This window comes from Bidens hawaiensis, unplaced genomic scaffold (genome assembly GCF_021521415.1).
Source record: "Bidens hawaiensis isolate Kalapana, Puna unplaced genomic scaffold, B.hawaiensis_p1.1 tig00005467_1, whole genome shotgun sequence".
Classification (NCBI taxonomy): domain Eukaryota; kingdom Viridiplantae; phylum Streptophyta; class Magnoliopsida; order Asterales; family Asteraceae; genus Bidens; species Bidens hawaiensis.
This window is the reverse complement of record NW_027491349.1, coordinates 115,558-131,830: the sequence shown is the minus strand read 5'-3', so window position 1 is coordinate 131,830 and position 16,273 is coordinate 115,558. Positions and strand designations below refer to the sequence as shown.

The 16,273-nt window shown below is 34.2% G+C and overlaps 2 protein-coding genes and 1 pseudogene across 2 annotated transcripts; 1 reads left to right on the top strand and 2 right to left on the bottom strand.

Annotated features, from left to right (window-relative positions):
• Positions 1-1,711: 1,711 nt before the first annotated feature.
• Positions 1,712-2,854, bottom strand: LOC143629813 (zinc finger protein ZAT10 pseudogene; annotated as a pseudogene).
• Positions 2,855-5,945: 3,091 nt separating this feature from the next.
• On the bottom strand, positions 5,946-8,326 carry LOC143629812 (UV-B-induced protein At3g17800, chloroplastic-like). The gene is made up of 3 exons (XM_077098983.1): positions 8,178-8,326; positions 6,908-7,214; positions 5,946-6,840 (listed from the first exon to the last, which is right to left on the bottom strand). The coding sequence occupies exons 1-3, from the start codon at positions 8,287-8,289 to the stop codon at positions 6,066-6,068; spliced, it is 1,194 nt and encodes a 397-aa protein (XP_076955098.1). The 5' UTR covers positions 8,290-8,326; the 3' UTR covers positions 5,946-6,065.
• Positions 8,327-13,247: 4,921 nt separating this feature from the next.
• On the top strand, positions 13,248-15,982 carry LOC143629811 (adenine phosphoribosyltransferase 1-like). The gene is made up of 6 exons (XM_077098982.1): positions 13,248-13,352; positions 13,461-13,571; positions 14,416-14,508; positions 14,601-14,750; positions 14,843-14,901; positions 15,784-15,982. Exons 1-6 carry the CDS (start codon positions 13,274-13,276, stop codon positions 15,829-15,831), a joined length of 540 nt encoding a protein of 179 aa, XP_076955097.1. The 5' UTR covers positions 13,248-13,273; the 3' UTR covers positions 15,832-15,982.
• Positions 15,983-16,273: the final 291 nt, after the last annotated feature.

Sequence of the window (16,273 nt, the reverse complement as noted above, 5' to 3'; positions counted from 1 at the left end):
TTAATTGGATTGACGGTGAGGCCGCAAATCGTGTACGAAATTGATTCCCTTAATCAAAAGTTGATTATAAACAATTTTGGACAGTTAATTGCTTGATTGATTAATTACGGGTTCACGGAAATTTGAATATGGGTCGGGTTTGGTGATGGATATCCATCTTGTAATATGGATTATAATAGAATTTACAGATAGACCCCTCAAGTTTGGAGATGGACATAGAAATGGTTAGAACTTTATATTTGGGTTAAAAATGTATAAAACTTTAAAGATATAATTTAAATTATTAAATATAACTCGATAAACACAATATATTAAATAAAATAACCCGGACGTCTAAACGAGTCGGGTGTTTATATAAATTCGAAAACCCGAGTTGTTACATTGACAAAATTATTTCTATTTTATACGCAAATGCAGGTTATCATTTAAACTACTTGCAAGATTTGGTGAAGAATTTAGGATTGCTTATGTCAGAAGAAACGCATTCAAGACTAAATCAAGACTTATATGAATTATGTATTTTTATTTGAAATATGTGAAAAGTTAATTAAATATAATAGATATTGTCACTTTTAATTATTGTATGATAGTACATTGAGAGCTGTGAACAATCAGTTCACGGCCCGGCATTTCCGCCTTAGGTTGGAGTGTGACACTATAGGTACAAGTGTTTGATGTTTATCGAGATCGAAGTCATTTAGATTGCTCTTAGAATATGTATTCAGAAAGATGTTGTAGTTGTTTGACTTGTGTACTTGAGATTTGTTCTAATGAATTAAATAATTATTATTGTTTCTAAAAATGTCTTGAGCTTTTTAACAATCAACGTTACTCCCCTATGCATTGATCGTTTTAAGTCGGAGTGCGACACCACACCCCTAAATGGGCAACCAGATTTGATCTCCTCCCACAAGTTGTTATTCAAGAATTTTTGGTAGTGACTTTGACTTCCCAACTAAGCATGAGTCTCTTTATATGTCATGGGGTCGTCTATTGAGGTTGTCTTCGATATCCTTGTTTGTCATCAAGGGCTAGCCAAGTCATCCCATGTTTTATCTTGATCATTGGTTATTCCACCTTACCCAACCCACAACTCATTTTAGCTCGTATTTATTTTGTCATGCCAACCCAAATTAAAATAATTAGTTTTAAAACAAGTCAGTCCAACCAAAACTCGTCTTGACTCGAATCTGTTTTGACCCAATATTCCGCCCTGACCTGATCCAACCATTTTCCCATGTACAATAGAAACTCAAGATTCGTGTGTGAATTGTGAAAACAAGAGCGGCATCTATTCGCTTTTAAAGATAAATGACAAGTGGTGATGAGATATCTAAATATTTCATTTAAAAGGGGGAGGTCTTAATTTGGTTCAAATCACATTTTGTGACAAAATAGAAGTTCTAGGCTGGGCTAGTGGGTTTTCTCATATACAATGAGTTGCTTTTTTAAGGTGAAATTAATATGATCGGGTGAGTCAGTGGCCTATCATTAATCCAAATGCTCGTTTTATTAAAAAAAAGTAATGATAAACGGCAAGAAGGAAATGCAGTCAAGAATTGGCCGCACGTGGCTTATGTGAGTGAACGAAAGGTAACAAAATTGGTGACTAGTTACGGAGAAAGATGAATTAACACGGCTCGTTATAAACAATGCCTTAAATATAATTTCAAACACCGTCCATTTATTAAACCGTTAATGTCTAATTAGATATTCAACCAAAAGCAAATTAAAAACTTACAACAAATTAAACATCAACTTGCATTCTTGATGTCACACTTCATTAAACAAACAAATAACAAACTATTATACAACAAACTAAACAACTTCAACCAATTAATTTCTAATCAACAAAATTTCATTAATCCAATCCATGTTTATTAATCTAATAATCTACTAGATCAAACAGCTGTCGGGATCTTTTAGCAGGATGAGGACTTTCCACCTCGTCATCGACAAACATATTTTCCGGCAAGGCCGGCAGGTTCAAGTCAAACCCGTGTTGACTATGACTATGACTATGACTGTGACTATGGCTAGACGAATTAGTGCCACCGGTGCTGACGTGGCCGCCGCCACCAGTACCATCATAGTGACACCTTTTATGTCCACCCAACGGTTGTCCGGTCGGAAAACATTTATGACATATAGAACACTCGTGACTCTTCCCACTTGTGTTGGCTGTTGAGGTTGTTGCAACAACCAACGACTGTTCCACGTCACCACTACTACTTGTGTTGTTCTTCCTGTGACTTGCTTTGTGACCACCAAGAGCTTGATAAGATGCAAACCCTTTATTACAAACGTTACACTTATATACTAGCCTAGAATCAGCTATAACCGTAGTCGAATTAGTATCGGATTCTCTAGCACCACCGCGTGCAAGAAGCATGAGGCAGAGTGCAAGATACTCTTCTTCGGTTGGTGCACGATCAGTACGTTGTCGTTTGGATCGTTTTCCTTTGGTCCATGAATCCAAATAACGCGTGTGGTCGAAGGAATCTTGACGGAAGAAGGGATTAGACGGTGCGGTCGGAGAGTTTAAAGCCTCTAGCGCCATTAGAGTGTGTTATAAAGTTATAAAAAATGAATGAAGAATTTGATAAAGATGTAGTAGAGTATATATGGAGGAAGTTGCGTGAAGAGTGTTGAGTGTAGTCGGTTATGAGCCTTTGCGTGTTGAAGTCAGTTGTGGGCGTGAAACAAACGTCTAGGTTAATGTTTATATAGTTGTTATTGTTAAACATGGTTTTGTGAATGAATGGTTTGAGTTAGTTGGTTGGTTGAGGATTGTAGTGTGGTTAGTGTACCATTTGTTTGACTTTGAGTGGTGTGTAAACAAAATTTTTTTTTGAACATTCAAGCTATCCTCCTACTATTTACATTATACCGCCAATGCCAGGAATCGAACCCTGGATCTCTCACCAAAAGGCCAAAGCCTTTACCATCCCACCAAAGTGGTGATGGCGGTGTGTAAACAAAATGATATTATTATTATTATTATTAGGTGAATAAATACTAAATATAAATAGCATGCGGTAGGCGGCAAGTATTGGGTAATTGGGATTACACCCAACGACTTGCATACGTCACATACTTATCATGAAATTAATATCTTCTTACTCTATTGGTATTTCCATGTTTCACACTACTATTGTGTCATGCATGAATTTGGCCTTGTTGGTATTGATTCTAATGAGCTATCATTAATTAAATAAACGTTAAAACTCGTTTACACTTGTGAGTCTGCACAATTTCTCTATACAAAAATCGAACTTAACTTATCTCATATCAAATAACTCAAAACAGCTCTGTTCATTTACACCCTTAACTACAAATTTTCTTTTGTGGTCGGTTGTTATATTATTGTCTACATATGTGCTATATATAAATATAGATATTTCTCATCCACCTAGAATTAGAGAATAAATAAAAAATAAATAGTTGTATATTTTGGAATATAAAAAGGAGGAATCAGAATTCGGAAAAGTAAACTTTTAAAGCATAAAGAAGGTCCGAGAGTAACGATTAAAAAACGTGAGGGAAGAGGTAAAGTAAAGGAGAAAAAGAGAGGAACATTGAACTGTTGGTTAATCTTTAGCCATACCATACCATACGGTTGGGGATAGATCTAAATAAATAGAGAGCAATAATATGCGATTGTGAACCGCTAAAGTTATTCATAAACTTTTAAGGCCGACAAATAAGATCATTTTAATCTATAATATATATAAACGAAACCATAAAAAATCTACGTGTCGTGATGTGGTCGCTTCCTTTTTCTTTGGAGTCACCAGATTTGATTGATTTTTAAATAGAAACTTCTCATGCATTTAACCCGAATTCACGGGTATGAGTCTCATCAAACCCAGATATTTTTTAAATGGGTTATAACATCTCATTAAATTAAAAAATAATCTCACTAAATATTTGATATAAAAAACTTATAAAGTGGGGATATACTAAAAATTAATAACTGTTTTATTTAAAACAATATATATTATTTATAATTAAATAACCAATTTTATAGTATAAAAAATAAACGAGTCTTTGGTCTAATCAAACCCATATAGCTTTTAAACCGGGTTATAACATCTCATTTATTTGTGAAACAATTTATCATCAAACCATGAATATATTATTAACTTTCATACAATAAAAAAAAAATTCAAAAAATAAATAAATATTAAAAACAAATAATATAAAACAACCCCCATAATACGGGAATAAAAACTAGTATTAAAATATACAATTATGAATTCAGAGATTCTAATAAGGGGTTATATATGCATAGGGTAAAAGAAAACAAATTATGATTGATATGACTTAGAAACCACACTTCATTAAGTGTATTGCAACAAACTAGATTTTGCACTTATCTTTGCACGTTCATTATTAATATTGGCACGTTCATATGTCTCCAAGATACATATCATACACATGTCTAAATTTTCAATACTTATTTAATTAAATAAAAAATTCACATTGCCTCAATAATTTTAATTTAATAATCATTTAAACCTAGTTGAATGCACAAAAAAATAAAATTAAACATAGAAAACAGAATTAAAAGTACATAATTAACTAAATAAATAAAAACACACCTTCAAACAAATAAATATTAGTCAAAGTTTCACCGCGCAAGTAGGAAAAAACTTACAAAATAAAGAAGCAACGAGTAAGAACGGGTGTTCAGAGCACTCAGAAACAGCAAGGGAGGTCGGCCACTGGCCACTGCCATCTGCAGCGGCAGGCGATCGTGTGGTGGTGACAACTAGAGCAGTGGAGCGGTGCTATGGCCGTGTGTAGTGGAGGCAGTGACCGAGAATTTTGGATGAAATGAGTAGAGGACTTTTAGTTATATTACTATATGCGACTATGCTGCAACTAGGGTGCAAACGAATAGAGTCGCACCGAGCTTAAACGAGCTCAGCTTGGGCCTGGCCTATATTGGAGTCATCTAATGAATGGCAAACTCAAGCTTCACATATCAAGCTTGACTAGCCGTTAATATCCGAGGGTGCTTGGTTTTTTGGTGGGCAATGATTAACCAGTACCATGGCTTAGTGAACTTAGTCTCTTATTGTTGTTATTGTTTCTGCTGGTTTGATGTAGGATTCGCCATATTTGGCCTTCTTTCTTCCTCTGGTGTTGCTCAAGGCAAATCTCATGTTCTCCAGTGTTCTGTTTGGTTCTCTTTTCACCAGAAGGTGCTTATTTTTTGTAGTACTGGGTTAGCCGGGGGGAAAAAATGGTGTGATTTAAGCTTCCTCTTAAGAGAATTGAATGATTTGTTATTGCGCATTTGCGCCTAATGGCAAATAGTGTCGGTTAATAATTTGGGTTGTAGAAATCTCTTATCATGAAATTTCATGCTTTGAAGTAACACTGTAGGCCTGTAGCAAGCATTTTTTTATGACATAAGTGATATAAACCTTCAAATTCATTACCAGTATCTGAAGTATTTCATGCTTTGTGTTCACTGTATTAATTTTTGCAGTGAAGATGTGTTGTTCCATTTGAGGCAATGGACATCAATAATACTACCTTGCAGTGAAGGTGTGTATAATTTATCCATAGGTTTTCAACTTTTCATTCTCATTCTCATTCAAAAATATTTTTGACTTGTTATTCTTACAACATAGATCATTCTATATCAACTGGACTTAAATGGCTATTATATTTTGTTGTGGTTGGAGAAAAGAAAAAATATGTCTGTTGGAGAAATACCATGACTAGTAAGAGTACATCAATCAGTATAAAATTGTGATACCAATTGCTTAGGGAAACAGATGCACAAGGATATAAGCATGGTTGAAAAAATCCCAACTAATTCCGATTAATCCTGTTTAATTGCTAGCCCCACCCCACTGCCCGACTAGCGCCTAGCGATTACTACAACACTGGATATAAGCATACAAACAACCGAAAAAGAACCCAAAGCCAAATATAAAAAAAAAACATGGTAGTTTACTAGTTTATATACAATCTAATTAACATCTGGTAACTTATGACAGCAGTTTAGACATATGCAAATCCCTGGATACATTTCACTTTTAACAACATTAATTTGCAACAAAATGGTACCTGGAATCCACATAGCTCTCAACATCCCACAAAAAAGAACCAAATGTAACCGCCTCCAACACAAGCCTCCTCAACCCGCCAAAGCTTATCTTAATAACTTCATCTTTAGATGAATCAACTGTTCCTTCAGGCGTAATCATGATCTCGGGCTTACCAAACAAAGCTTCCGTGTGCTTCTCAATAATACGTACCGCTTCTTTTGACCTGATCGTAGCGTATCTTTGCAACGACTCAGCATCAAACGACATCACATAGCTTCTCAACCGAGACGGTTTAACCGCCTGCCCGAAACTGCCCGAGCTGGGGGCCTCTGCCCAGGAAGTCACTTCAGGGTGAGGTGGTGGGACCTGCTCATCTTCAAAGACACGCTGTTGAACATCACTGATACCTTCCGGAAGGATTTTTGTGGTTTTCTCGAGTTGGAACCGTTGGTCAACTCGTTTAAGGAAGTAACCGTACATCACGGAAGCTGCGTACACCTGACCGACTCTCAGTTTGCTGATCTCAGCGACTGAAGACATGTCGCCTGCGCGGTTCCCGAGAATTAAGGCTAGGTGATTTTGAATCATTTCGAGAGCTTCTGGAGAGTGGAGTAATTCCAGCTTGTCATCATGTGTGGGCCCTGTGGGCGGAGTCGGTTTTACAGACGGAGTTAAGGAAACATTTGCGTCCATGAACTTTTGAACCACTAAAGCATATAATATCTCCTCAAGAGCCTCCCTTCTTTCATTAGCTTTCACCTCAGCTATCCTCCTGCAAGTGTTCGACTATTAGTTTCGACCATAAAAAGTCAACCGATGTTAACAGATACGGTACTCACTTGTATAACACAATATCAGTGGTTGCAGCAGATGGTTCTTCAGTTTGTTCTTGAGCATCACGGTCAGTTTGAAGCTGTTCGAGTTGCTGTTCAACTGCTGCTGGTAATAAATGCGGGTGGCTGACTAGAATCTGAGAAAGAAACTGCCCGATTGGTGATTCGAGTTGAAGTGGGGCGATTGGGGCAGTAGGTCCCGCTTGATCAGAAGATGCTGAGGCTTTGATTGCACTTCTCTTCTTATGACTTCGAAAAGAAGCGCCTTTGAGTCCAACTCTTGGATGAGAAAATGAAAGAAATCCCTGTTGATCCAACCGATCAGTGGTAGTTTTAGATTAGATAATAAGGAATTTAGGATTATAGCTATTTGGGTTAACTATAAAATTAGGGGATTAAGAAAAGTATGTAACTCTAAATTTGTACATTTAATAGTATTTGCACTTGTCTGTTTTCTTACGTAATCGATTCTGATTGCAGTTGGGCTGTGCAATAATAACATCAAAAGGCTGAAACTAATATCTTACTCGGTTTGGTATATTAAAGGGTTGAACATATGCATACAGTTGATCTAACTACTTGTTATAAATTAACAAAAATTACATAACAATAACATCAAAAATATGATTTAACTTACTGAAAGCTTCATCAGCTATCTCTTTAACAATCATATATATGAGTTAAGTTAACTTAAACCCATGCTTCATATATACATAATAACCATCTTCAAGCACAATTTGATTTTTTCTTGCAACATACTAGTATTTGACCCGGTCAAAGTATCCCCGAATAAACGTAACAAATTTTACTTAAACCTCCTTTTTGGTTTCCATAAATTCTAATTCCTTTTGTATAAGACAAAATTGAATTTGACTTATTTTTAAAAATTCAAAGAAAATATATTATTCAGCATAGGGGCGGGATCCTGTACAAATAAAATTAACGTACTAAACATACAAATAGTAATTACAGTTTTGAGTTTTGAACTAGAAAACAAGAGTAATTATGTTATAAAAAATAAAATAGTGCAATAGTAATTACTCTAGTTCAAAAGTTATAGTGTAATAAAAATTACTCTAGTGTTAACATAATTACTCTAGTTATTTGTAACTTTCTCACCATAAAAGTTATTTGTATTTGATCCAAACCCCTAACATATAAGCATATGTTAAAAGTATAAAAACTAGATTATAATTTGAGTTGTATGCAGTATTAGCATCCTAAAACAAAACCACATATTCATTAAACAGGTCCATCTGAATAATAATCAAGCAGATGAATAGAGCAGCAAACGCAAGAGATCCACTGCTGGTGCGTCCATAATCGGTTCTGTTGGATGGTCTGATACACGTGGCGAATGAAGATCGGAGAGCAGTAGCTGTTTCCATCTCCGATCAAGTAATCAGAAACCCTTATGTACCTTAATTAGCTCAACGAGTAATAGATAGAAGAGAGGTAGGTGGCGACAAGTAAGATATCGAGTTATTGATTGTTGAGATAATGAATTATCAGCTGAATCATGAACAAGATTATTATTTATAGACTCGTGATCTATGTGAAAATGTATTTGAAGAAGTTGTAATTTAGACCCTTGAACTTTTACAATATTTCATATAACCTGGATGTGACCAATTTAGCCAAGAGAATGATGTAAGAGGGATACGTTTAACACAACGATTAGTTGAAACATTCAATAAACTAGTTATTATATTTAGTTATTGGTTAAATTTAGATTATATTTATCATCCTTGCATTAACTTACACATGAACGCATGGTCTTATGCCATGCCATTACAAAGGTTGATACCAACACTATAGATGATAGAAGTGTTTAGTTGATTTTAAAGCCTTTTAATGTGTTCAGATACCGAATTTTACCATAAATAAAACGAAATGATTAATAAAGATTTTCATTTATAATTTTTTTTGAGATTTTTCATTACGAAACATCTTATTTGCTATAACTGAAAACTTGGTAATACTCAAATGTTATTTCTAGCAAGTAATAAGTCAACAAGATACATAATCGAAAAGGATCACTATACCCTATTTATAAGCACATGTCTCGAACTCGCTTTAAATAAACAAAACTATTCTACTTTTTGTTTAAATCCATAAATGATCTTTTGGAGTTTGCATACCTTTCCTAAACTTCTTTGAGTCTAACAACTATCTAGTTGTACGATATACACATCGGACACCGTCTAACAAATTATCACTAAAAAGAAGAGGATTCTAACATCTATTTGACATATCTCATAGTTGTAATATATTAATATAATTTACCATTAAAATATTTTATTAATACCAACGATTTCATTTCATGTATCGTAGCGGCATCACTCTTGCTCAGGGTGATGCTTCTCAAAGCCCTTCTTTAATGGTTTATTGTAACATTTGCTTTATTGCCTGTATTACAATAGAAGGGTGTTTAAGGATAAATAATGATGGGTAGCTTGTGTTTAGGGATGCTAAGAAAAAATTAGGGAAGAAACGAAGAATATCTAAAGTGGATTAATGTGAAGGAGAAATGGTCCATAATGTTTATCTAAGAAAGGAAATATGAATTCCCTCCACCTTATTGGTATTTAGGATAATGTGAAGCTTCCATTGAGCTTTTACTAAATCTGAACTAACATCTTGTTTAGGGCTAAAAGCCTAAAACTAAACAAATAGTTAAGATAAGCAAAGGACTAGATTCTAAACTACACAAAAGGTGAAACTCAGCAAGTATCACTGGTCAAATAATTCAAGGACTAAATTGTAAATGACACCATTCATAATTTAATTGAGCAAGCCACAAAGAAATATAAAGCATATGCCTTTTTTTTTTTTTTTTTTAATAATAACATATTTTATTTGAATAACATGTTAATCAACCAATACCAAAACTTGCAATACTAAACTGTTACTTCTATAATTATGATTTCATAAGAAGTTTGCCATATCAACAAAACATATTTCTTGTGTTAGGTTGTTTTTTTTTTGAAAAATAACACATTTTAATTAATCAATAAGCAAAAACCTGCAACAGTAGATATGATTTTATTGAAGTTTGTCATATTAAGACATCAAATATTTTATTTTGAAACTATGGCCTTCTCTTGACTCTTAAGAATCTAGAGCTTATATTAATAGTATGTGTTTTTCTTCTCTTTAAAAGTGAGATCCTTGCGACGCTCATGCCTGATTTTATATGTATATTATAATTGATATTAATTGTTTAATTTCTAAAACATAATAAAGTTAACCATATATAATATGTTTTTCCATAAAGTAAACCAATATATTACATAGAATGTTGTTTTATGAAGTTGATATATATTAAACGTACATATATAAAACTTTTTTTGACATATAAAATCAAAATTATGTATATATTTTTTAGATGAAATGTATTTTTGTGATTATTCATGAGGCTGCATAGCGGGGTACGCGTCTAAGTTTGAATGGGACGGTTGCGTGTGTGGCTCTTGAAGGTTCTAGTGTCCTCTAGGCTGCCTCTCTTTTTTTGTGGTTAACAAAAATCACCATCTTGTATATTTATTTGAAACCTAAATAGTTACGAAATTATATTTATTCCTATATTTCAATTCTCAAATATCCTTGTGGAGCTTTCGATCATGCGTTTGAATGTCCCATTCGGTGTAAATATTTGACTTTTATTATTTATTAAATAAATATTTAAGGCTGTCAAAACACTTGTTAATGCTCAACTTTATTTGTGATACACAATAAACAAGTACAATAAATTGTAATAGTATGTTGTTGTATACTAAACAGTATAGAGCATGTGTTAATTGTTAAATATCATCATCCGTTTTTTATCACTTTGATTTTCGGTTTGTTCGGTTTAACGTTTTCTCAGTGAAAAATAAAACCCGAACAAAATCCATTTATTTGACCAAACCAAAAACGAACTTGGATGCCAATTCTGTTCGGATGAAATGGTTCCGGTTTGGTTTTTAATTCGTTTGAAACCAAATGTTGACCACCGTACCTTTGATTGAGCATTCGTTGCTATTTATAATGTTAGTTAATATCAATTGTTTTCTAGAAGAAAATTCATTTCTTGCTTAATAAAAAGTTAACACCAGATTGAAAGAATGAACAAAATTAAAATGATTGAAGTTAATAAAAACAAGTTCCATAGACACGTGAAGAACAAGATCATGACCATGTCAATACGAGATGATCAGATGACGGTGGCTTCCTTTACTCATAACTCCGAAAACCTTAAATTTTGTTCAAACCAAAAACAAATATTCAATAAACTCAGAATACAAACATAGAAACTACAACGCTATTCTTAAACTCTCATTTATTGTCATCCTCTCCCTACTTTATCATTGGACTTAAACCACACCAATATCATGTACCGAGGCTCCAAAGCACTCTGTTGATATTTCATTATGTGTCAACCCTCTAGTTGATATTTCTTTCTCCAAGAACCCATTGCCAACTCTAAGCTAACATAATTTGATTTTGTTATTCTATTTACCTTCATGTTCAATTTTCTCTTCTACATAAATCGTTGTTGGTTGGTTGTGTTTAATACCTTATTCTTCAATTTTGTGTACATCCATAACTTTGAAGGACTATGTTATAACATTTTAGCCTTATAAGAGTCTAGTTACGAGTAAGGTCTTATTTTTTATTACTATTTTTTTTAATTTGAAAACACAATATGCAGAATGAAACTTTAAAAGTTTACATATTGTATGTGAAACTGAAAACAACTTTAGGCTATCCGGGGCACCCTTCGAGTTGGCCCTCCATATTTCACCAAGATGCCGCTAATAACTCGGCTTCAACAGTCAGTTTCAAATTTGGGTTCCACTTCAGGTATGATTTAAGGGTGTTTTTTTGTGATTGGTTGGTTTTATAATTTTCCAAATCTCCATTAATTTCCATACATCCCTAATAAATATTCAAAAACTCTATACTTTTGACATGACACTCTCTCATTGATCGTTCTTTCTTCATAAATCTTTATACGCCCCTAATACTCTTACAAGTGTATGGGTAAAGTTTTTGACTTTACCACCCATACATAATTGGGATTATCCCTAACTAATAAGGGTAACACCCAAAAATATGTTCATGAGTCTTGAGCACCTTCACCATCTATACATAGTCATTCAGTTATAGTCTTATATAGACAATCATAGTTAAAAAAAAAAACTTACAGATAATCATATTAAAACATATTATCATAATCTAAGTGAGTTCATAGACCTAAATATATGTTACTAATTATAAAAACCATGCTTAAATTGAGTTTAAAACATTCTAGTGTGAAGAGGCGTTGGAAGTTAGCGCGAGTAGACACTAACTACTTTGGGCGTTGGACAAACATTGAAGAGGTGTTATAGAGGAGGATTTGACGTTGGTCAAAGCCCATGTGGGCGTGTGGTAGTGGTCAGCACCCCGTAGAGTTTACTCATATTACATGTTTAGTTACTTAGTTACAACTTACAAGTATTTGAAATTATATTGATGGTTTTCATTATGGGTGAGCAATAACCGAATCATTATTCGAAACCGAACCGGAAACTGACGAAACCGAATCGAAAAAACCGAATTAACCGAAATTAATCGAACCGCATTGAACCCTTCATTTTTTTTCATATTTTCCTCTATTTCATGTATTATATGTATTAATTGTTTTATATTATCATTTTCATGTATTTATATCTCCATTTCATGTACTAATATCTCAATTTCATATATTTATACATTCATTTCATGTAATTATGCATTCATTTAATGTATTTATAAGCATTCATCTCATGTACTTTTAAGCAAAATTTTAGCCCAAGTTTGAAATTAGTTATTAACCGAAATTAACTAAACCGTACACACACCTAGTCTTCACTGTTTATTGACCAATAACACATGTGGTAACCCATGTCGTGTCAGGGTAACCCATTTAAATCCATTTTAGTTTAGATTATAAGTAACACCTTCTTACGGGTAAAGAAAAAAGCACGTAACAACCTAAAACTAACCAAACTAGTTAAGACACTCCCAAAACGAGTGCTTGCGTTTGTTTATGGCAACCATAGTCAAAGCAAATAAATCTACCACATTAGGGCAAAATTTCCCCAATTGGTTCCAAATCCAATTTACCCACCAACCAATTGAATGATTCTGTGCTCAGACAAAGCAGAGGCATGAATATGAATACGCTTAAAACCTTCAACTCCAATGTCATTTTCCCAAAACCCAACATATTATTATTCTCATACACTACTACCAATTTCGTCAATCCACTAAAACTGCCTAACCTTACCCACACCCACACCCACACCCACACCCACTTGCCAAATATACCAACCCATCTCCGCCAGCCGCCACTGTTCTTCTCACATGGCTGCACCTACTTCCGATGATCGCATCACCAGAATTACGTCAGCCATTCGTGTCATTCCAGACTTCCCGAAACCAGGTACCAACATTAACATGAACACTTACTAGTTACTACACAATTGTCACGGTCAGTTTAGTTAATTGAGTTTTTATTTATTTATTTATTTATTTATTTGTGTGTGTGTAGGGATTTTGTTTCAGGATATTACCACGTTATTGCTTGATCCCGTAGCTTTTAAGGACACCATCGATCTGTTCGTTGAACGCTATAAAGATAAAAACATCTCCGTTGTTGCTGGTAAAATTATAAAAATATCTTGTTTGACTTTTTATTTTTTTAGAATTTGTATAAATCATTACTGGGTATAGTTTATCTATATAAAAAGACAAGATCTGTAAAACTTGTACAAAAAAAAATCAGGTTAATATATATATTTTCTATAAGTTTGGATCGCGTTTACGTTGCTAGAAGCGTTGAAATCTCGTCTCAGGAAGGCTTACTCATGTATTGGGAGTCGTTTCAAATGCAGTTCAAAAAAGTTTACATTGCTAGACAATATGCATGATTTTTTTATGAGTTATTACCTGTTATAGTTTATCTACGAGTACAATTCATTTCCACTGAAGGTCCGCTGCCTACACAAAGATTTGCTTTTTCACGCTCCAAGCCACGTTGTTTCCGGCCATAGCTTGCGTGGGGAATATTAGACAAAAATGTAATTAGTTAATGTTGAAGCACTGGCGAAGCTTCATTGCGTGGGGAATACACAAAGACCCCCCCCCCCCCTGTTTTTTTGCACAGTAGTGTAAATTTACTCGTTTTCGGCCGAAATTTTTTTATATGTAGTGTAAGTTTAGCCTTTTTCGGCTGAAAATTTGAGCGCGGCCCCCCCTCGTTTGTGAAATTTTGTTTACATTTTGCGCTCAGCCCCCTGGTGCCTCAGTCCAAGCTTCGCCACTGTGTTGAAGGTAGCTTTATGTAAATGTGGACTGTGTATATAATCCCACATCATTTAAACCTTAGCTACAATAATCAGTACACTTAAGAGTTTAGCTAAAACTTATTTAGAGAAATCGGTTTTGCCTTAGGCTTCATGCTTACTATTGTTGAATCTGAAATTGATATCTGATTAATAATGCAGGTGTTGAAGCAAGAGGTTTCATATTCGGTCCACCTATTGCGCTGGCAATTGGCGCGAAATTTGTTCCTATGAGAAAACCAAACAAGTTACCTGGTAGTTATATATATGTTGCCTTAATAGTACATCTTGTTTTTATAAGTTTATATATGACGTGCTGATCATTGATTGAATTATTGTTATCTCAGGAGCTGTTATATCAGAAGAGTATTCGTTAGAGTACGGAACCGACAAAATTGAGATGCACGTTGGAGCTGTAGAAGCAGGAGATCGTGCTCTCGTAATTGATGATTTAATCGCAACTGGTGGAACCTTGTGTGCTGCAATTAGTCTACTTGGTAAATGCGCATTCACATATACACATTTTCTTTATTATTGAATTTATTGTTTGTTGTTAACTTGTTATTAAACTCTCATGTTTCCATTTCAGAGAGGGTTGGAGCTCAAGTAGTCGAGTGTGCTTGTGTTATTGAATTGCCTGAACTAAAGGTACAGCTTTCTATTAATTTAAGTTAAAACGATCACCTGGAATTACTACTTATTTCATGAGACTGCGAAAGTAGCCATCTAACTGAGTGTGATATACCTATATAAGTATATAGCCATGTCGAAAATTAATAACTCATTTGGTCTGCGTATCAAACTTTTTACCATCAATGAGGACCTAAACTATTGAGATATGTACCACCAATAACCACCGTATTGAGGATAGATTTGCTTATTTATTGTTATTCATGAATAGATTCACGTAAGCTTGGAAACTGGGCGGGTTTGGGTGACGGGTCGAACGGGGTCGGGTCAATACGAGAATGAGCCATATAAGTTTTGTCAAAACAGACTGTTTTAAAAAGTATCAATTTGGTTCAGGTCAAAATTGGTTATTGCTAAGATGGAGTCAGTTGAAACGAGTCGTTTTAGTATTTATTTTTTTTGGGGTCAAAAATATGCGGCTCGCCTTTTTTTTATTTTTTATGGTGGCTAGTGGAGACGGTTGGTAAGAAGTTTTCTAATGGTCGTCTGTTTTGACATGTTATCTAATTTGAGGTTACCCAAATGAACTCTTATACAATTTAATTTTGCCTAAGTCAACATATTCTTTGAAGAATTAGTCATGATTGCTGCCTATAGATTCACGCATGTATTATTAATTGCATATAGATTATAGAATGACAATAGGGTGTAGCGAGTAAAAGTAGATAGGTGACCAAAGGTTTGTGTAGTACATGACTTTATGCGTGAATTTGTTTCGACATTGCCAGAGGTAAAACACATTGATAAATGGCTACATTCGTATAGTTATATCTTCATAGTTGGTGACTAGAAAGAGGTTTCAATGTGCTATTAATATATACATTATATATCTGGATACAGGGTCGGGATCGATTAGGAGACAAGCCGCTGTTTGTCCTCGTCTCGTGAGTCTTTATGATTGTGTGGAAATCAATACGATTCGATCAATGAGGTTTATTCGGGTTTATGAAACTTAAAAATAAAATGTTGATTTACTCTTGTTGTTATATAAAGAATCTATATCGATAATATGTACTCGTGTACATTTCTTGGTGGTGAGTGAAGGCAGCCTGATTAAAAGTTGAAAGCAACATCAATTTTGTTTCCAGCACTGATGAATTATGCATAGGAAATGTTTTCAAGAAAGTTTTTGTTATCAGTGATGACTTATATTGCCACAACTCTGGCAAATGTGTCTTTTGTCGAACGTAACTAGTGTTTGTAGAAAATTCACGTGATCAACAATTACCCTACTAATCAATGAGATCAGATAAAACATGCTTACGTTAATGGAAGCTGGAATCTAACAATAGTCGTATACTATGTGCTTATTCAATTGTCACATCACCTC